Consider the following 22,440-nt stretch of genomic DNA (forward strand, 5'->3'; position numbering starts at 1 on the left):
TTAACCAACCCCAACTGGTGTACATTCTCAACCCATGAAAATATTCTGTAAGGATGTATCCTTCTTTTCCCATCTGAGTGTTCACACTCCTCAGGAATAACAGCAATCCAAATGTTTCTTCTCTATAGACTGATGTCACCTATTTCCCGATTAAGGAACCCACCTTGAAATCCAACTAGATTTTACGCTTTTGGGAGATTCCCATTTTAAATCCTTACTCAGAAGCTTCCGATCCTTCACACACCATCTTAAACTCTTACTCTTCTTTCAAAGAAGCCAGAACTGACTGCCTGAACACCCAATTATCTCCACCCATTTCCACTTCTTTTCTCCTACCCCCAGTGAACTATTTTCATCCAACCATAATAATAGAGCCTCTCCCTAGAAAGTAAGGTATACATGACATACATCGCTCTACTTATTATGGGAGAATCAGAATCCAATGGGAAAAAATTTAAACCAAAGCAAATTAATACAGTCAAAATTCAACGGCACCTTCAATGGTAAAATGGCTTTAAATTGTGACAAAGCCCCAGGGGTCCCTAAGGCATTTCTAGGGTTTCTTTAAATAAAAAAAAAAAAAAGTGTAGTCAATCACAGACATGTTTGCTTTTTCTCTGCACCGTTGCCCCCAGACTCAGATTGCTCTAGGGGCTGGGGGTTTGGAGGCAAAACAACAAAGCATTTGACAACCTCAAAAGGTCAGAATGACATTCTGGAAACAGTCAAACTTTACTTTGGGCTATCCATTTAAGTACAGACATACCATGATACACTGCCCACCTTTAGTTCAGAATATTCTCCAGGTGAGAGGAACAAATAATTAAGGCATTTTGTATTCAAAAAGATGTCTCTGGCTTCCAGATCAAAAATAGTCATAGAAAGTAGAAAGTTTATTCTGCGTGTTTCTAAAAAAACACATGAAAACTTACGTAGCAAAGCCTCACACTTCACTACAATAAATGATCTGCAACTGACTGTGGAAAATATGTAACTTTTATATGGAAAAATACTTAGCTGTAGCAACAGCAGACTGTTCTTACCCCAAGCTAAATAACAACAGCAATATGAAACTGTAAATGTCTACTAAGATAGAGTTGGAAACTTTGTGACTCCACTATCCCTCCTCCCCCAGAGTTTCTTTTGCTCCACAAAAATAATTTTAGTCAGATGGGAATAGGGAAAAAACTGCAAACAGAAAGAAGTGTAGTTTCAATGTGAGTACAATATTGAGTGTCCTGAAAGCAGACAGATCCTCAATAATGTAGCTTCAGTGAAAACTTCCTAAACCCTTTCTTTTTTTGTTCCTTTGAGAAAATGAAGCAATTTGCATTTACAGCTTAGTTCCTGTTTCCAAAATATCCCTTTTTTTCTTTTCTCTTTTTATGGTAGGTATAAATAGCACCAAATTGTCAAATTACAGCTATTTTGTGTGCTACCTATACAAATAGGTCTGATTTCTGGCCAGTCATAAAACAATTACTGCCGAATTCCTCTGGCTCTTTGATATCCAGCTTGTCCACCGGGCTTCAAAGCTAGACTCCAGGACTTTTCTTGGGGCGCTGCTGAAAAACAACCTCAACAGAAACACAGAAGATAAAATGTTCCCACTCCTATAAACACACAAAGATATAATCCCAGAAGTAAAACAATTCAGCAGCATTGTGGTGGGTTTTTCCCCCTCACGATAATTTAAGAGTACAAGTATTTTAAATTATTTTTTAGCGATATGAATCAATGAGAACTTCCTCCCCCTAATTCGTATGGCTATTTTCTCCATTTTCAAGCCTCCAAAAATTAAGAATTACTTTGCTTTCAGAGAAATTTTCTGATTTACTAAAATAACTTATCCCATGGGAACTTACTGGGATGGAATGAAAGTTCAGCTTCTTAAGCACATAAATAACTATACAGCATAGTATTTATTCAGTGTAGCAAAACTCATTCAAGCTAGAAGCTTTCAATAAGGTTAAATGTGGTCAGAATTTCAATAAAGGAATTGTATGTATGGGCAAATTATATGTTTTGACTATAAATTAACAAAACCTTACTCTCACATGGCTTATAAAAAAATCTACATTTGTATATGGGATATGTGGGATGGGCACACACACACACACAAACACCTAACACATATAGCACACGCATGTGCTCAGGAGTGACAGTCAAACTATTTCCTGTTATCCCACTGCAAAAGCAATACATTTATTACAAGGAAGTAAATGTTAAGTCCTGATAGAGACACTTACAATTTGGCATCTTGGAGGAGTGGCAAATGTAACATGATTATCAAATCTCCTACTGCCAGGCTCTTGTAACAATGTTTTATTAAGTTTGATACACACACACACACACACACACACACACACACACACAGCATATGCACACATATATTTATTTATCTCCACCTAAAAAGAGAAAGACATGTCACTTTTTAATTCCTCCTGCCAATGGCATCATGCCAAATCAATTTTTCCTTAACCCAATATTTTTGGCAGCTTTATCATAATATGCCATAATTCCACAAATTAAGTAGTTGGCTAACATGTGGTTCTGAATTAAAAGTAGTTATGATATAGTCTCCATCTATATATGAAAGATCATTTTTAGATATATACATAAAATAAAGACTACCTTTGCACCCAAAATCTGCCTCTAATTTCTCCTTCTCACTTTCTCTTTACCATTAGCAAGAATCAAGCACTTTTGAAACATTAATCCAGATCTGATTTTGGCAGTCTTCTATAATCTTATCCAAGAAACCACTTGGACATATTTATCCAAAGACATATAGCCACGTTGTTTTTTAAAATCTATATAATAAGCCAACAGTTATAAGTATATAGGTGAGACTTCTATTTATAACCCAAAAACTTGGAGCCACCTGTTTACAGCTCTGATCTCAAGAACACCACTTTTACCTCTTAGGTCAAATCTGGCACCTGCATCTTAGTACTAAATTTCCTCAAAACAATGTGATTATATAATCTCTCAAATTTCATTATGTTTTTTCCTCTGAATTTTGTTAACTAAGGCCGAATGCATTAACATACAACAAAATTCTCAATGTAAGTGATAAAAATGCATTAAAAGTAACCTTTAATCTATGCTATTAACTGATTTTATTCTATTTTGGCACGTTTGAAGTAACTCATCTAAGGATTAGTTAGGCTTTTCTACACTTCTTTTTATCAGGACTCTACCATTCTTGATTTAGTTTTGAGAGAAAAGGGTTTGCAAAAACTATAATAATCTCACAGCTGGAGATGGCTGGAAAGTCCGTTAGTACTCATTGTGCCCTTAATTTGCAGGAAGCCTTTGTGCTCTTCTACTCCTCGTTTTACATGCTGAGCAGTTTTCACTGATAAAGTACTTATAGACCAGTTATTTTAGATTAATGAAAAGCCCAGTAAAATTTTATGTACAGTGGCTGTGAACTTTCTCTTTAAAATACTGAAATGTATCTTGAGAGTCTTGATTACATGAAAATCTTAACCCTGGTAATTTGCCTCAATAGTTTTCATGTGAATAGGCAAAGGCAGTCTTAAAATTGTTTAAGAAGTATTATTTTCAAACACAGAAGGTATCCAAAATTTCAGACTATGAATTCAGATTGAATGGCTGAAGCCTCAGGGCAAACACACTGATTTAATCATGTAGCAGTGGGTTTCAAAATCTTGCCCTCTTCAGACTTAACAATAAAGTATTTCCCTGCCCTTTAAACCTATAGCAATAATGCAAACACATTATACAGAAGAACCCAATGTTGTTGAAATTTTGTTGGGATTTTTAACATTACGACATCAATTCCAGGAGTACATGCTATTATTCTAACTCTACACTTATCCAAGATGAGATTTTAAAGTCAATGAGTTAGTATTTCCTCTGAACTTCAAGCCTAAAAAAGGACATTTAAATATCCAATTATCAAGGATTATAAGTCAAACTCAATTTTCACAGTTTTCTAAAAGTCTTCAGATACAAAAAACAAAGTCTAACTTTAAACAGTCTAAGTTGAAGTTTTTAAATCTGTCCCAATATAAGCAAAAATGTTGAGATTTGTTATATTCCAAGACATGAAAATATAATCATGTTAAAATTACTCATTTTCTGCTATACTACCTTCCTGTAAATCAGAAATTCAAATCATAGTCATATAGATTCATATCAAACACGGCTAGCATATCTGCAAAGTAGAAATGATAGTGTTTGAAACTAATAAGGTTGAACAATTTATTTTGCGAGGCCACTGGCAAAATCTACTGCAGCTGTCTAACTTTGCCTTTAACGATCATAGCAAAAGCTCAAGGAAGTGATCCAATGCAGCACTGGTCTTTAGTAACCAGATCGTTTCTATTTCATTTTCAGCCAACGGAATGGATAACGAAAACAAAATTATGCCTCAGTCAGTACATTTACTTGACAAGCTAATTTTTAACAATGTTCAACTTTTATTCACATATATGGCCAGAAGTAAGTTGTATCTTTTTTCTATGTAGATAATCTTAATAACTTTTAAATACTGGCTACACAAGATAAAACTTCAGATGGCTATCACTTCTTTAAACTCACTTATAAAAACTACTGGAAAACTTTTTAGCCATTCAAGAACATATTAAGCTAAAAAATAAAAGGCAAATGGTTAGTCATTGCTGTAAACTGTTGAACCATCGATGTTTGATTCTTTCAGTGAAGAAAACTGCAGGATTTATACCATTTTATAGAAGACCTAAAACAACTGTATAATGATTTTTATAAAAGAAACAAACTCAATTCCTCAAGGATTACAATTTCCTACCCAAAACTTCTTACACTGTTCAAAATAAACCAAAAATAGCTCTCTCATTACATATCATCATCCGGTTACTATCAATGTATCTGAGATACCTATTCCTACATTCTTTTTTACTTACCCTGTGGAAAACAGGCATTTCAGACATCTAGCTAATTGGGACTTATAAATATTTATTTATTTATAAATCAAGTTTCTGAAGAATGTGAATAAGGGAAACAAAGTAATTTAAATAAATGACCCAACAAAGTTATGCTTATTACTCTAGTTAATAACCATGGGTTCATACTAGAAAGAAGCTCCAAAATAATTTCAAACTAAGTTATGTGGGAATAGGTATGACACAACATTCCCCATTTCAATATTTATGATGCATATGTAACTATATTGCCTTACTCAAGTAATTTGCCTAAAGAGCAATTTTAATCCAGTATTTAACGTAATTCCAATCATGTTTACTTCCACAAAGATTTGGGCCAGAACAACTTTAGTTAGATTTTAAGCTAGTATAACATTTATACTATATGCCATAGGTAAGAGATACTAATTGATTATAAATATATCAAATATACTTTCTGATTATAAGTCCTATATCAGTTTATACAATCTTAAGTAGCAGAAATCTCGCTTCAACTATTAAGCATCTGAAGACAATTACTAAGTGTTGGTTTTGTAAAGGAGTGCAAATTACTTAACATTTAATAATTAAAGTATATGCACAAATGGATATTCCTAAACTGACACACTTATGAATGGCTTACTGGTTTTAAAAAGTAACTCCCAAATGCTGGGTTAATATGTTTCACTTCAGGGACTTAAACCATAACTTCTTCAAATAAAATTAAATAAAATAGTTTGCAAGTAATTAATGATGAGAATTCAATAACGTAAAACTATCCCTGCGTATTCTCTATGGCTGGGAAATTTAGCTGGTTATGTTCATATAATACACTTAGTGGGTCTTGAAGCCCATTGCCTGTAAAATCTCCCATGGAGATTCAAGACCACCCATTGAAAATAGTACATTATTGCCTCCAGCAAGAAGCTGGTACATAGGACTGGTTATTCAAGTCTTTTAAATACTATTTTATTGAGGGATTTCGGGAGGTGGGGGAGGGGTGAAGGGGGATTCATGAGTGGATGGGGGAGGAAAACTCAGAAAAAAACAGTAATTTCTAAAGCAGAGGTTCCTGCCGTACCCCCTTCACCCACCCGTACTTTTAAAACAGCTACATAAACAAAGTAATAAGTGCTCAATTTCAGAGAGAATCACATTGTACTCCATTTGAACAGGCTACAAAGTACTTTTATTTGAAAAGCTGCTTGTGCTCTGTTATAAACAATTTTGCTCTGCACCAATTTCAGACAAGAGAAGATGGCTAGGGAGTGTGGGAGGTGGAGTTAGGAAAAATTCACTCAGTGTCTTTCAATGCCTTAAATAGTTGATCCAATAAAGATCCTTTAGAGAAAACTTTAAGTCTATTTTTTTTCTCCAAGTAAGCAAATCATACAGGAGGGCTTTTCTTTTCTAGGGTACTGCACCCTGTCTCTTTAAATTCCAGGCCTGCCCCATTTCCCACGCATTCAATGAAAGCCCCACGTTTGCTGGCCTCCAGCCCACAATGTCAAGTAGTTCTCTTGCTATTGAATTTCAAGATTATTCTTTTGGATCATTTGCCCTTTAGTTTTAAGCACACCAAAGCAAAAATAATGTCTTTCTACAATAACATAAAGAAAACTCAGAGGTCTTTACAAGTCTACAAGTAGAGAACACCTTGCCCTCTGGTTCCTCTTTCACTGCAAAATATGCTCCCACTCCATATGCTCCAAATAAGGGTCATTTGTACACTATCGTCATCTACCATAGTTTTGTCTGTCCTCTAACAAAATTTTATGATTATTTTTATTTAGTTTGGTGGCAATTTGGAATCTCTTTGCAATATTCAAACCAGGTCTTCGTATCGCTCAAACTCTCCACTCTTCAGCTTGGTCTCTGGGGTATTTGGTTATAACAAGTTTTAAAACAATTACTTAATTTTAAAACTATTATTTTATTTTTGCAGTTAAGACATCTATATAAATTAACTTACTAATAAAAGTAGCAAATAAATATTGCCATCTGCACTCATTGTGCCAAAGAGTATATTTTCCTCATTCTTGTACATACTTTAATCCTGAAGAAAGGATTCCAGGCCATTATAAATCGCGTTTAGAATTCTCTCAAAAGGCATAGATATAGTTAAGTAGAAATTTGTCAGCAGAACTAAATTAAGTTCATGGAATATAATCTTATTCCAAATGCTGGCAAACAGAATTTGAAGTTGCAATTTTATTCAAGCAGCTAATAAGAAATACCCAGATCACAAACATCATTGTTTATATTTCACAAACATTCTAAGGTAGAGTTAATCTATTTGTATTTTATGGATTTTGTAAAATTATCTACTACTAAAGGGAAAATGCCCTTATTTTTATTTGACATATAGCTTTGCTATGCATTAGTGCACAGTACACTTTTAAAGTTTAATGTCAAAATGCAAATGTGTTTTCTCACGGACTATAAAATCACAGACTTCATTAGATAAATTTTAGATTGCAGAGACCCTTGAGACAACTAAAATTAACCTCATTTTGCAGAAATCATTTTTAGTTATGTTTAAGGAATATTCATATCAATCTGCATTGTACATAAAACATAAAATTATGTACTAATTTCCCTTTGTAAAAACCTCTAGTTATTTTTGTAGCTGATATATGAAATATTAATAAAATCATCTTAGTATCAAAATAGTTTGTATTTATGGAATTATGCACGAATTCTCCATCCAAAAAGGACCACTTCTTTCTCTGCCCCAAATCTTTTTTTCTCTATGCCTTATGTTTGGTACTTGTTTTGGTAGTTTTTATTTCTTAAAAGTTCATGTTTAACTTCCAAATTATATACAAAGATGCACACACTGGAAATGAGTCTTTTATTTCCAATTATCAATACTATTTATTCTTCAACATAATCACCATATATCTAAGCAACATGATGACAGTCTTTTTATTTGTAGTTGATTTTTAAAGTCAGATGTAGGCTCTAGAAAAATTTTTAATACTACACAGCAAGATAGACATATTAATTATCAAAGTTATCAAAACTTGACAGGAAAAAAAGGCCAGAGCTTTTCAAAACATTCCTAAGTACTCCAAAAATGTATACTGTACTGATATATTACATATGGGTATCTTTCTGTTACCAAGACTATCCTATATGAATACACATTTATAAATCGAGTTAATCTCATTACTTTTATAACTTCGATACAAAATGTTAAGAAAGGTAAGAACGTTATCTACATGTCTCCCTTTAAAGCTTACGATCAACTTATGAAACATTGTGCAAATACTCATAGTAACATTAAAGGAAAAGACTCAAAACGACAAGATGGCAAAAATGTCAAATAGCAAAATTTGAAAATGTTTCTTGTGAAAGACAGTCTTAATCATGTTCCAAATTACTTTCAGAAAAAACTAAAAATCTTATTGTAAATGTGCCCATACATACATTTAAATACTAGTTTTACTTTCACATAATATGAGTCCTTCAAGAAAACTTGAAAAAGCGAACAAATTTTACGGACAACAATAAGAAGTTCCTGATATCCCATCTCCCAGAGATCACTTATATTAACATTCTACGATAGTATTTCTTCGCATCTTTTCAGTGATGTGTTTTTATCTGTCACATACTTTTCAAAATGTGGGGTAAAAACGAACAAATCTAGCCATTCTCACACAGAAAATGAACTGAATCAGTGATGTTAACCTAAAAAAGATACTCTGTCAAGAAGCATTAACTATAAGCTATTGTGTAGCCTTTACAATGTAAGAAAATTCTTGTTTATTTGCAGCTCTATTTTAAATGTCTGCATTTGTGTATTTTTGGATAAATTAAATTATCAGCTCTAGTCAATTGCTTGACAATTTCCTTTATAGAATTGGAATGCTAACTAAAATTATTTTTTTCTTTGACCTAAAAGTTATACAGCATGTTACAACTGAAGAGTAGAAAAGTACTTGCTTTTCAAAACAACTTCAATTGAGCATTTGAATTATTAAATAGAAAACCCTATTTATTCTTATATGTATGTATGCAAGTATGTTGGATGATCAAAAATTTCTTCTAACCTGTTCACATGATAATATGCACAGTCCTCAATCAGCTTACATGGGCAGTCCTCAATTATTACTCTATTGATAATAAAACCACAAGTAATATCTGGTAAGTGATACTTCAGAAAAGCAAATTAAGTGACACAATTTCAAGGTCTATTTTATGTAAAAGACAAAAAAGCATGAAAAACCCAATCATCTAATGGCATGGTCAAGAGCTATGATTGAGGAAGAAGTTTCCTATCAACACGGGGTAGTCTTCTGAGTTTTTGAAATGCTCCAATCTACAAGTAATAGTTGATGGTTGAGGTGAATGGTACCAATATGATCAGAAATTAACTTTTACGAGTGTAACTTAATCCCTTATTTGGTGAATTACTCATGTTATCTTCTACTTCCCTATTACTGCAGCAAGTTTTTCACCCATTTCACTGTCCATTCACCATAAGAAAAGATAAAATTCCAATACACTGATGTTCATATATCAGTATTTTATTTTCTCAAAAATATCATTCTCTGAACTACTACTTAGGAAGAGTGAGAAATTAAATACACCACATGTCTATTGTCTAGCATGATAACCGATATAGCTATTTAATAAAGGGTAGTTATTATTTCATTGTTATAAAAACACTAGATCAATGACAATTGCAGAATTTATCCTTTTTAAAACTCAACGAAAAACAGTATTTTCAGAGCTGCAAAGGCCCACACAGCTTATTCAGTTCAAACACATCCTTTCTACCTCCCAGGCCAGGGCCTTTCCTGCCACACTGCTAAATACTGCCCCTACCAGTTACTGGAATACATTAGACTCTTATTTTTAAAGCTAAAAGCCTGGTTGTATTTCGCGGATTAGGTAGTAAAAAAATGATAGAGCTGGCCAAGTCCTTCAAGTTTGTGTCTAGCTTTTCTTTTTAAGCATCCAAAGTAAGTGAAGAAAGAATAAGGGAAAAAAGAGAAAAGAGAAATATTCATTTTTGCCTATTACAAATGCTAGAACACATTCTAGAAAATGTGATTCTCAGCAGACACAATGTTTCCTGCTAAATTCAAGTGGTGGTTCTGTTTACACAAAGTCAATTATTAGAGGTGCAGAAGAAATTAGTTTCAGAAATCTGACTAATAATTTATAACTTACAGGAGTGGAAGGTAAAGTCAGGGATTCTAAAACCCTTTTTTGGACTTGCAATACCTGCCTTTATATGGTTGCCAAAAACTTCCAGTGTCAAGACATTACATTGATGGAGCTATAAGTAGTATCTACAGTGATAACATAGGTCCCATCCTTTCTGATGTGTAAGTCTAATGCAACGCAGGAGGAAAAAGAGATAACATATACAAAGAGAGGGGAGTGTTGGACTAATGAAAGCATGTAACACATAACACGTGCTGCTTTGGTGCTCCATAAAATGAGGAAAGTTAGCTTCCAGCCCAGTAGTTACTATTTCTGTGCATACAGAGAAAAACTCATACAACAAGCATCAGACAATCTTGAACTGTGTCAACATTTTCAAATTACCTATTCCACTAAATGCAACTAAATCTCAACAGCCCAAACCCCCCATTTTTCATTGAACCTCTATAAAACATCTGCTTATTATAGAGAAACAGAGAAATAAATAAAATGAAGGAAAATACTATGTGAAATAGAAGAATGTTTCTTCAAAATAAAAAAGGCCTTCATTATTTAGCTTTCATTATTCATATTAACGAAGTATTTGTGGTAAAGGGTAAAGATTATATAAAGTCTACAATGAACTCGGTTTTTAAACACCCAAAGTGTTTTACATGTTTATCAAATGAATAGATACCTGGAATAATCAGACAGTATTCTATTCCCAATACCATCCTTGGAGGGAGGCAGGGGAAATGGGACATAAAAACCTATCTGCAAAAATGAAAAGGCATCATTCAGACTAAATTTATATCTGAAAACATTAAGAGGCAAATTACCTCCCTACTCTCCAAGCCACTGCTATTATTATTAATACTTCAGGAAACTGTTAATATATATTTTGCTTTTAAAAATCAATATACACACACAGAGCATTTGGCCTGGTATTGATGAGGAAATAACTAATAATTTCTACTGGAAAGGAACAAAGAAAAAAAATCTAGTTTTGACAAAATCAAATATTTTTAAATAGAAAAAAATTAACGGCTTTGAGAATATCAACTTTCTAATATGTGTAACTAATTAAAGGTAACTAATCATATTTATAGTCACTAATGAACATTATTTTAAAGATAAGCCATAATTTTCTTTAATAAAAAAAGGTCACTTGATTTTATTCAAAAAGTTAATTGTTAACTGCTACATACCAACTAAATCACACCCAAATGCTAGCCTTATCTTTTTAGAAATTCTATCGTAATAGCCTTCTTCAGTTGTCAACCACTGCAAACTTATCGCACTTAAGTCAAAAGGATTAAGTCATGCAACATTACTTCTTAAAACAACACTCTGCATCCTTCATGTAATTGCAATTCTTACCACTGGGTGAGTTGGGGACAAAATATCAGGAGATAACTAACACCCAGCAACAATTTTTTCTAAAGATTTAATCTCTAAGGAAAACTTTAATTCACACAGAGAATTTGATTTTGTCAGAAAGTAGCTATAGAGCTTTTTCCTTTTAAACAGCATCTACGATGGTTACCACCACTTAATTAAATCCTAGATCATGTCTACAAAAGCAGCTATTGCTGAACATTTGTCTGCTAATATAAGTGAATAATTACTCAATGTTTTAAAAGTAAACATTGACCACCATTTATTACTAGTTATCTTTGCACAGGCATACTTGTGACTCATTGTGTCTACATGCAAGATCGCTCCACATTTCTAGGCTTCTGATTAAAAGTAAAATGAAAGGGTAATCGAAGATGAAGAATCTCAAGTGTCCTTTCCAGCTCTGAAAAGACAGAGCACACTGAAGGCAGGGAACTCCTCTTACTCTTATTTGTATCTGCCTCAGTCTTTCACTGTATCCTACATATATATTGCCTTTTAGTTAAGCACATTACTATGGCCACAAACTAAATTCTTAAATAAGACCCTAAGCCCAGAGAGGAAAACAAAACAAAATAAAGCACATCAATTTGACAAAATTAAAAGCTTGCATATGGCAAAAAGATACCATAAATCAAGATAAAAGAAAAAATGAGGCAAGATATTTTTAACAAAAATAACAAAGGAAGAACATCCTACAAACAAGAAAATGACAAACATCCTAATCTTTTCTTTTAAGAAAAAGGATATAAAAAGAAGTCAATAAAGAGGAAATCAAAATAGTCAATAAATATATATAAAATGCTCAATCCCACCAGGAACCAGAGAAACGTAAATGAAAACAAAAAGATACCAAATTTCAACTCTGAAAAATAGGAAATATTAAAATAGCCAAAACTGGCAAAGATACAGAGGAAAAATGGTACTCATTTTCTTGACAGAGTATAAACTGTCACAACCACTTTTTAGAGCAATCTGACAGCAACTAGTACAAATGAAGACACACGTGCCCACAACTCAATAACTCAAAATCTAGGCCTATGTCCAAACCCTTGTTCATCTGCACAAGGTAACATGCACAAAGATGCTCACTGCACAGAACAGAAAATTACCTATTTATTTCTTAATAGGAAAACAGAAAAGTAAAGTATACAATATATTCCCATGATGAAATACTAAGCAGAGGAAATTAAAGAGAATGACGTGGCTCTTTATAGATGAAATGTGGATAGGTTCAGAAACATAACTGAGCGGGGTGAAAAAGCAAGATGCAAACGTATTCACTCATAAAAATATCCTGGTATTAAATAATGGCAATGGTTATACAACCTTATGAATATACTAAAAACCACAGACTTGCACACTTTAAAAGGGTGAATTTTGCATGTGAATTATATCAATTGAAAAAAAAGATTCACTAGCCTGATCCTCTTCATGTTGACTTTAAGACAAAATACATTATTATTTGTAAGCAAAATAAATAGAATGGAAGACAGACCAAAGGGTTGGAAGAAAAGGCTGGAAGCATTTTAAAACATTAGCTGCATCTATAATAGTTAATTCTCCAGAATCCAAACAAGGAATCAAATATGATAATATGTAAACATTTATTCATTCTTGGTAGTGGGGATTTGAATGTTTGTTATATCATTCTCTGTATTTCCCCATGCTTTTTATTTTTTAATTAAAAAAAGCAGCCATGGACTACAAAGGACAAAAAAGGCACATCACAAAAGACAAATGGTAAATAAATACATAAAGAAAGATATGTGGCACTGCTAATCATATAAATGCAAACCAAAATGAGGTAGTTTTTCCATACAGATTGGCAAAGATTTTTTTTAAGTTGTAAATTTCCAGTTTATATGCCTGAGGAAATATAAACTGGGACAATCTTTTTGGAGGAAAGTTTGGTAATATATAACAAAATTTTAACTCTATACCTTTTGACTCCACTACCTCCCTTCTAGAAAGTTAACATAAGTAAATTATTAGAAAAACCATTAAAATGAATGTCAAAGATGTCCATCACAGCAATATTCATAACACATCAAAACTGGGAACAATCCAAATCAAGTATAATAAATCCATATACAATGTCATGCCAGAAAAATCCAACAATTTTTAAAGATGATATGCCACAAGGGTAGGAATGTTCCTCTATGCTTTATCTCCAGCTCTAAGAAGGGTGCTAGGGCCAGGCACGGTGGCTCATGCCTGTAATCTCAGCACTTTGGGAGGCCAAGGCAGGAAGATGACCTGAGGTCAGTAGTTTGAGACCAGCCTGGCCAACATGGTGAAACCCTGTCTCTACTAAAAATACAAAATTAGCCGGGCATGGTGGCGCATGCCTATAATCCCAGCTACTCGGGAGGCTGAGGCAGGAGAATTACTTGAACCCGGGAGGCAGAAGTTGCAGTGAGCCAAGATCATGCCACTGCACTCCAGCCTGGGTGACAAGAGGGAAACCCTGTCCCAAAATGAAAGAAGGAAGGAAGGAAAGGAGGGAAGGAGGGAGGGAGGGAGGCAGGCAGGCACACACATAGTAAGAGCTAAAAAAAAAACACACACTTGTTGAATGAACGAATGTTAATAGTTAATATTGATGTGTACGTGTATATATATAAAGATGTCTAACAAATATTAACTATGGTTATATATTAAAATTTCAGATAACTTGTCTATGGTTTGACTTTTCTACAATGAGCAAATATCTACAAATTAGAAAAAAAACCATTTCATTTGTTTAAAAAAATGAACAAGGTTCTTCATAAAAGCTACACCACAAAATTGTGCCATGTAATTTCCCAACTTCTATGACATCTCTTTTGAAGATTCAAAACAAGAAAAGTTCTATATCTTAGAACTGTAAAAGTGATGTTAAGTAGTGGGGATTATCTGTAATAAATGACTAGAAAGGCAAGAAAGGGGCCAAGGTTGGTCCATGGAAGACCCATGAGAAAGAAATTTCAAAGAACCAAGAGAAGGAACAAAGGACCTTTAAGGCAAAATTATCAAACCAAGTGATATCCCTGCCTGGCCTACTTCATGAAGCTGGGTAGTTCTACAGAGGGGCACCTACAATAATGAATATGAAAGACTTCTGCATAATTCAGGTAATGCATCACAGAATGGACAGTGATAGGCCGGGCACAATGGCTCCTGCCTGTATTCCAGCAATTTGGGAGTTCGAGGCTGGTGGATCGTCTGGGCCCAGGAGTTGGCGACCAGTCTGGGCAACATAGTGAAACCCCATCTCTACCAAAAACACACACACACACACACACACAAATTGCCAGGCATGGTGGTCCACGCCTATAGTCTGAGCTGTTTGGGAAGCGGCTTGAGACCAGGAGATGGGAGGGTGGCTTGAGTCCAGGAGATGGAGGTTGCAGTGAGCTGAAATCACGCAATTACAACCCAGCCTGGGTGACAGAGCCAGATCGTGTCAAAAAAAAAAAAATGGACAGTAAGAGTAGCTATAAAATAATGTCCAGAAAAACCCAAGTTTAAATTATCCTTTTCTGAAAAAAATATTGTTAGGTAATCATTCACCGGAATTTAATGAGGCAAATACCTTGGAAGATTTACCTTTTCTGTTTCCATTAAATAAGTTTTTATTAGCAACAATAATAACAATCAGCTTCCACGTATTGGGCAATTTATGTGTGCCAGATTGTAGGCCGAATACTTTCTACCAGCAGTTCTCAGAGTGTAGAGTTAGGACCTCAGGATCCCTATGATGTCTTCAGGTGATTGGTGATGTTAAAACTATATATATAATAAAATCTATTAAGTTATTTGCCTTTTTCATTCCCATTCTCTCATGAGTGTATAGCAGAGTTTTCCAGAGGCTACAGGACATGTGATAACACAATACACCAAAAAGAGAAGCAGGTAAGAGGACCTAGTTGTCTTCTATTAAAACAAAGAGATTTGAAAAAAAAAAAAGTAAACAATGCCCCTCTTGTCACTGTTTTTAAGAAAATGTTTATTTTTCATTAAAGTTTTACCTGTATGTTAACATGTAATAGGTTATTACCTTTAGACAAATTGATTTCTTTAAAATGTCTCCATGTTAATTTCTAATACAGTAAAATTAATAGATATAACTTACACAAAAAAAAAACTCTATGCGTTCAATTTGTAAGTGTAAAAGGATCTTAAGCCCAATAAGTTTGAAAACAGTTGATTTATATTTCAACCTCAACTTATGAGGTAATAGTTCTATTTTATCATCATTTCCATAATGCAAATGAGAAAAGAGATACAGAAGTAACTTGTCCAAAACCACACAAGGAGTCTCTTAAACCAACATTTGAATACAAGTCTGTAATTCCTAACCCTAAATTCTCTTCATCTTTAAGCAACAATATCTACCCAAGATATTAAAGATCACTTTTAGATCTTTAACTTTTAGATAGCTACATGCTAATCCCTATTTTTAAAACAATATTCTATATTGGTTTTTTATTCTTTTTCAGTTTTAAAAAGTTATGTGTGCTCATTGAATGTTTTAAATATACAGAGTTAACTTTAAAAAAAAAATCAAACACTACAAAAATAACCTCCCATCACCACCACATGTAGCTACTAAAGTAAACTACTAGTAAGAGTTTGATGCCTGCAAATTTACTTATTTATAGACATACACATGTATAGACACACACATACTTATCTGCACAAGCACTTTTTTAAAAAAATGAGATCACAATGATTTAGCAACTTGCCTTATTTCATTTAATTTTTCTTGAAGATCTTCCTGCATCTACAAATAGATATACCTCTTTTTATAGATTATCATCGTTTAATTGTATCCAGTTGAGGGGCCCTATATGGCTTGCTTCCAAATTTTGACTATTACAGAAACAGTCACAAGAAACATGCTGTATCTTTGTGTACTTGTGAGAACATATTTGTCAGAAAATTCCTAGAAGTAAATTTGCTAGGCTAAACAGTATAAACATTAAAAATCTTAATAGACCTTGCCAATGTTCTCCAAAATACCCCTGCCCAATTTACATTCTCACCCACAGAATATGAGATTTCCTCCAGCAATTCAGCTTTTAAGCGCCTTGGAAAATTATATTTTATGTGCTTCAAAATGCACAGCAGTAAAACTGTTCTCACTGGTTATCTAAATTTCATACAGAACCCTACACAAATAACACTCACTGAATGTATCAGAACAGTCACTCATCTTCATTTTGTTCCTTATATCTTTTAAATGACTCTGAAGAGAAAATATACCAGATGCATACAACGTCTTCAGCTAGTAAGCCCTCAAATATTAGTTACCTTGACAAAAACTTATCCAAATTATTTTAGAAGACCATTTAACACAAATCAAAACTATGCAGTAAAGCTGGCCTCATACACTTAAAGGAAAATTGTTAGAGTGGATTTATTAAGCTTTATCTGCCCGCTCAAAGGACTAAGGCTACAAATAAAAAGCTATCAAATCATACCAGTGGCCAAATTAGCTTCCATAAAATAATAAGCAACAGATTTCATATCATAAATGTCAGTGAAACAAATTGCAATAGTAAGGATGGCTGTAACTGGAAAGAAAGTTCACTCAAATTCACATCATACTAAAAACAAAAACATTAATATTTTTAAAAAAATGTTTTGAATGTGACTATTCATTTCAGTCATATCAGACTAGTACAAATCTTTGGTACTAATAAATAAGATATTGTCTTTTTTTGCAGGTAAATAGTTTAAAAATGCATCATACTCTGACCTACCTGTTTTGTCACGGCTAACAGACATTTCAGGCTTCACCATTTCATCAAAATCTCTTTTCTAAGATTTTGTGCCAGTAGTTTTAAACTGAAGGTCTCCCACACATCTTTATGACAGAGTAAAACCTCATTAATTCAAATCCAATTAGCTCAATTCTGAAATGGTATACGTAATTCTCATTAGGCAACAAGTTAAAAATACTATAATCTCTTCTCCTACAAGTTCTAATACTACTGTGAAGTAAAGGAAATCAACCTGAAAATCAATTCACTTTTCCAAACCAAAGATTTACAAAACTAAGGACTCTTTCATCTTTGTGGCTGAGCAGTTCATCCTCAGTCCTAAGGTTCATCTCTGTTTAGCAGCTACTGTATACAGTGAAAGTGATTTAGATTGTCACTATAGCCAACACAGCTTATTTATTATAGAATATGAGCATTTCTTTTAAAGATCTTATAACTTAGATTTCTCACAAATTCATATTTGCAGTTTCTCCAATTTCCAGTTGGTAGAATTTTACTCTATCACTTATAGATCTACAATATAGCTAACATAACACTTTAAAAGGTACTGGAAGTAGACATACAAATTCTTGGCATTGTTATTCTATATTTATTCTTATCATTTTGAAAGACTTTATGAGCCAAAAAATAAGTCCCAGGATTAAGTGGCATGTTTGGTGTTGCTTGAACTTACAACTACTCCCACTGAACAGAGAAACCTTCTCTTGCAATCTGAATCATGTGTAATTACAGTATGACAAGGTCTCTCCTGGGTGATGTAAGCTGGCACTTTTCCCAGGACTTGTCACATCATGGGAAGCACGCATACAAATAAAAATCCAAAAATAAACATTTTAAAACAATGGCTTACAGACTGCACAGAGAACCTCCACAGTGGAGTATAAAAATTGAGGAATCCAACCAACCACCAGAGACCTCTGAGAAGTCATCACTGCTATCAAGCAGCTTACCACGCCCAGCAACAACTCCCAGGTGTGGCCTATGTGAGCAGCACCCTCATGTTCCCTCAGGGTAGACAGAAAATCATTAAGTATAGGAAATAAAAATAATGTCAATGCACACATCCACTGAAGCAGAAAAACAATGGTAAGATAGAGGTTGATCATCTTTAATTTCATAATGCCAATTTGTTGATTGTCAAGGTGCCTAAACAAAGTTACCTTAAGAGCTACATCTTCTGCCAACTGAGTTAATTTTCTTAATAAATGTTGCTTTTTAAAAGCTTACTTCACCTTGAAGTGAACTGCAGCCAAGTAGTAGTAATAATGTGTACCAAAGATCTTAGAAGGTGGTTTCTTTTGTTTAAACTCCTCTGCTCTACAGACACATGGAAAGGGAGAGAGAGAATCCAAGAAGCAGCATATCAACCTCATCAGTGATAGAAATTTGACATCGCTCATCCTTACCACAGTTTGGAGGAAATATGAAATATAATAATCTCTGACTATATTTTAACATAAAATGCTAACAAATTTTCAAATGTTATTTCCTATAGGCCATGCATATTTCTAGCCCTCTATAAGAAACTGGATTTATTTATTAACCATCCAACAAAGACCATCAAATTCAACTGTTCAAGTTTTCAGGAGGAGTTATAAACCAAACCACTAAAGGCAAAAAATACAATCCTACTTCCCATTACATGAGCTCTGGAAACAAAACTAAGCACCAATACAAACCTCTGCCACCTCTAAGGCACACGGCATTTCTCCTTTCTTTATTCAGCCCCCTGAATGTTCAATAATTTCCACATAGCTCTAAGCAGAATGGATTTATTATGATGTTACTCTAAGAAACGGCAGGAGTTCTAGATCCCAATAAAGATTACGGATCAAATGGAAGATAACTACTAACCATTGTGTCGACTTAGATAAATATACCTGCTCACAAACAAAGCACCTTATTGTATTTGTACTGTTACCTTCACTAACCCAACTAAAACAACCAGACATTAGTTTTCCAGAGGTTGAAGGGAAAAGAAATCGGTATTTCTCAAACCCTCTTCAAATTTCTTTCAAAATGACACTCCGTTTCTTTTTTCCCAAACTGTCCTGCCCATTATGGAAAACGTTTGGGACCGCAGAGGCCCAGTAGGATTATGCAAACTAGACTCCAAGGCTAAGAACCAAGGTGTGGAGGGACTAAAGCAAAAGGCTTCCTCCACATCGTTCCTCTTCAACTGAGCTTCGACCTTTGCAAGAACCGTCTCCCTGAAGATCACATCCGGCAGACACTTTGGAACGTTGCTCAGAATCAAAGGAGCAGTCAAGTGCCAAGCGGGGGTGGGAGGAAGGAACGAGTAAGACCCCCAAGTAAACATAAAATCCAGACTGGAGTGGGGTGTGGCGGTGGCTAAGCCACAAAAAGAAAAGTCTATGGCAACTGGCACCTAGTGCCTCATACACAGACAGGAAAGTAGAGAAGACCCTAAACAGAACGGACTTGCCAAGACCGAACAATAACTACATCCAATACATTCTTTGCTAATAACACAGGTAAATCTTAATTTCTCTAGGAAAACACACACACACACACACACACACACGCAAATGTTTATTCCCTCCAGCCCAATTCTCCACATCTCCAAACTCAACAACTAATTGCACCTTCCCCACAGAACCCGCGGCTAACCCCAGAGGACTGGTGAAGGCTGGCTTGGGATGAATAAACACTCGACACCTGACGGTCCTTTCTCTGCGGTGACTTTCACCAAGCCGAAGTGGCGCGCGCGCGGGCAGGCGGGAGCCGGGACCTGGCCCGCGCGGCGCCGCGCACCCGGATCCCGAGGCTACGCCGGCGAGCGCGGCGCTGGGGGCGGGGAGCGGGGCAGCGGGACCGCCTGGGCCAAGCGATTGTTTCCTCGCCAAGCAAAGACATTTTTTATCAAGACCCTTTTGTATTCGAGCCCTACCTCTTTTTGGCCTAGGAAAGCTTTCGTGCAAGTGGAAGACGACTTTCTCCACAAAGTGCTGTATGTTACTGTGCTCCGGGCCGCGTACGAACACCATCCAGTCGTGGGTGAAGCCCTCCACGGTGGGTTTTTTCCTCACCTGGGCGCGGTGCCCCAGCTCCAGCTTCACCTGCACGGCACACTGCGGGCAGGGGGAGGAGAGACAGCCGTGAACAACAGGAAGGCGACGTTTCGGCAGTGAACGTTGCGCCTGACATTTTTTTCCTCCTTCTTGAAACGCACATAAAAGGAAACGGCGGTGCCCTCTGCATCCACGTTTCACGCGCGTGGGCGCGCACACCCCACACCCCCAAATATACCCGCCCGCCCGGCCCGGCTCGGCCCCAGGCGCCCCGGGCCCCGCATCCACATCCGACAGGATTGTAACGGAATGTTATCCCCAGTCGGGAAGGGGGTCGGGGAAAAGAGGGAGAACACACTCAGCCACGACAAGCACAACAAATGCATCGGAAACAAATCAGAAGGCGATGCCGGGGCGGTTTCCCGGCGTGGGAGGGGAGGTGGCTGGGACCCAGGGGGACCGAAGGGCTCCTGGCAAGCCCCCTCCCCGAAAGTACCGCGGCGACAGGCACACGCCGAGGAAGTCTTTGTGTACGTGTGTGTGTGCGTGCGTGTGGAGCGCTGTGCCAGGCGGAATGGAAACTACAGGCAGCCTCTGCTGATGGGCACAAACTCCCATGCTCTTGCCACGGGGTTCGTGCACAGCAAAAATGAGACGTCGTCATACACACTGAAACACACACACGCCCGCAGGAAAACACGCCGAGGCATCCATAACTTAGAGCACCCCGCACCCCCCAGCGAAAAGCCCCAGGCGATCGGCGAGGCCAGTCGAACGGAGCCCCCGCAACACACTTTCAAGAGCCCAAGTGGCTCCAAAGTATCTCCCACCTCCCCCCCAAAGATGAAATTCAGAAAGGCAGGGCGGCGGGCGGACAGCCGCCGAGCCTCGGCTCGCGTTCAGCACCTCCCGGCGCTGGGGCAAAGTTGCGTGCGGCCCCGCCGCTGTCAGCCCCGCACACTTCGGCTCACACACGCGCGCCGCGGAGAACGCACCATCGTAGCGGCCGCGGCGCTTTGCGGAGGTGCGGCCGCCGAGGCTGCTCGCCGCGTCCCCGGACTGTGCCCGCAGCTCCCGGCGGCGGCGGCTGAAATATGGCTGAGTTATTATTCGCCTCCTTCCACCGTGTGTGAGTGTGTGTGTGAGTGCGCGCGTGTGAGCGAGAGGGAGTGTGTGAGTGCGCTTCTTGTGATTGCAAAGAGGCGAGGAGGGAGGGAGGCGCGGGGGGTGGAGGGGCGAGTGTGAGCGTGTGTGAGTGTGTGTGTGTGTCTGTGTGTGTGTCTGTGTGTGCGCGCGCGCCAGGGGGGTGGGGGAGGAGGGGAGCGGAGGCTGAGGGAGAGGCGGCAGCTCCCTGCAAGCCGTACCAACCTTTCTCTAATTGGAACCGCGGAGCGCTGGCGCTGTCTGGGCTGCGACGGCGCAGGGCGAGGAAGGAAAGTGGGGGAGGTCTTTTATTATTATTTTTGCGCGTACTTACCGAGCTAGCCATGCCTGGGGGCCCGGAGGTTTGCTGGGGTGTTGTGTGGTACCCCCCCTCCTCCGCCCCCCCTCAGCTGTAATTCATGAAGAGGCTGCTATGAATGAGAGCGCGCCCAGGAGCGGAGGGTAGATGGCGGACATTCTCTGCCTTTTTCCCCCCGCGCTCGCTTGCTCGCTCGCTCCCTCGCTCGTTCGCTTATTAAACTCAGCCCCAAAAGCAAAAGCAGCAGCAGCAGCAGCAGCTCCAGGGTAAAGAAGATGATTCCGGAGCATGCGCCGTGGCGCCTGACACCCGGGCTCCGAGACTCACAGGGCGGAGGGAGGGCTTGCGGGCGGGGCGGAGCGCGCGGGGAGGCCGAGCGAGCGAGCCAGGGGGAGCTCGAAAGAGCCAATCACCTGCCACCTCCCGAAACCCCGGCGGCCCGCAGCGCCACACTGGAAAGCCTCGCTTAAAGTAACAGGTTCCTGCTGGGGGGGGGGCAGGGAGGGGGCGCGGGAGTGGGGAGAGCGGCCAGCTGGGGAGCCATCCCAGCCCCTGTGTAAACTCTGCTCGCCCTACAATAAAAAACGGATTAAAACTGCTGGAATGTAGCCACTGCTTAGAGCCCCCAGCAGCCAGAGAAGGAGTGTTAAATCAAGTCCTTAGCTAGTACGCACGGGGAGGAGGGAGTGGGCTTTCTTTTACTTTCCACC

The 22,440-nt window shown here is 37.5% G+C and overlaps 1 protein-coding gene across 2 annotated transcripts in view; it reads right to left on the reverse strand.

Moving 5' to 3' along the window:
* The window catches only part of MLLT3 (MLLT3 super elongation complex subunit), a 284,616-nt gene extending 262,561 nt beyond the window's left edge, over nucleotides 1–22,055 (reverse strand). Inside the window, exons 1-2 of one of the 2 annotated variants that reach the window (XM_003260377.3) lie at nucleotides 21,746–22,055; nucleotides 20,148–20,328 (exon numbers count right to left, since the gene is read on the reverse strand). In XM_003260377.3, the coding sequence (XP_003260425.1) occupies nucleotides 20,148–20,328; nucleotides 21,746–21,757 (193 nt within the window). In that variant the 5' untranslated portion in view covers nucleotides 21,758–22,055. Of the gene's footprint in view, nucleotides 1–20,147; nucleotides 20,329–21,263; nucleotides 21,479–21,745 lie in introns of those variants that run through there. The other variant, XM_003260378.3, reaches the window with a different exon arrangement.
* Nucleotides 22,056–22,440: the final 385 nt, after the last annotated feature.

Source organism: Nomascus leucogenys, chromosome 1a (genome assembly GCF_006542625.1).
Source record: "Nomascus leucogenys isolate Asia chromosome 1a, Asia_NLE_v1, whole genome shotgun sequence".
Classification (NCBI taxonomy): Eukaryota; Metazoa; Chordata; class Mammalia; order Primates; family Hylobatidae; genus Nomascus; species Nomascus leucogenys.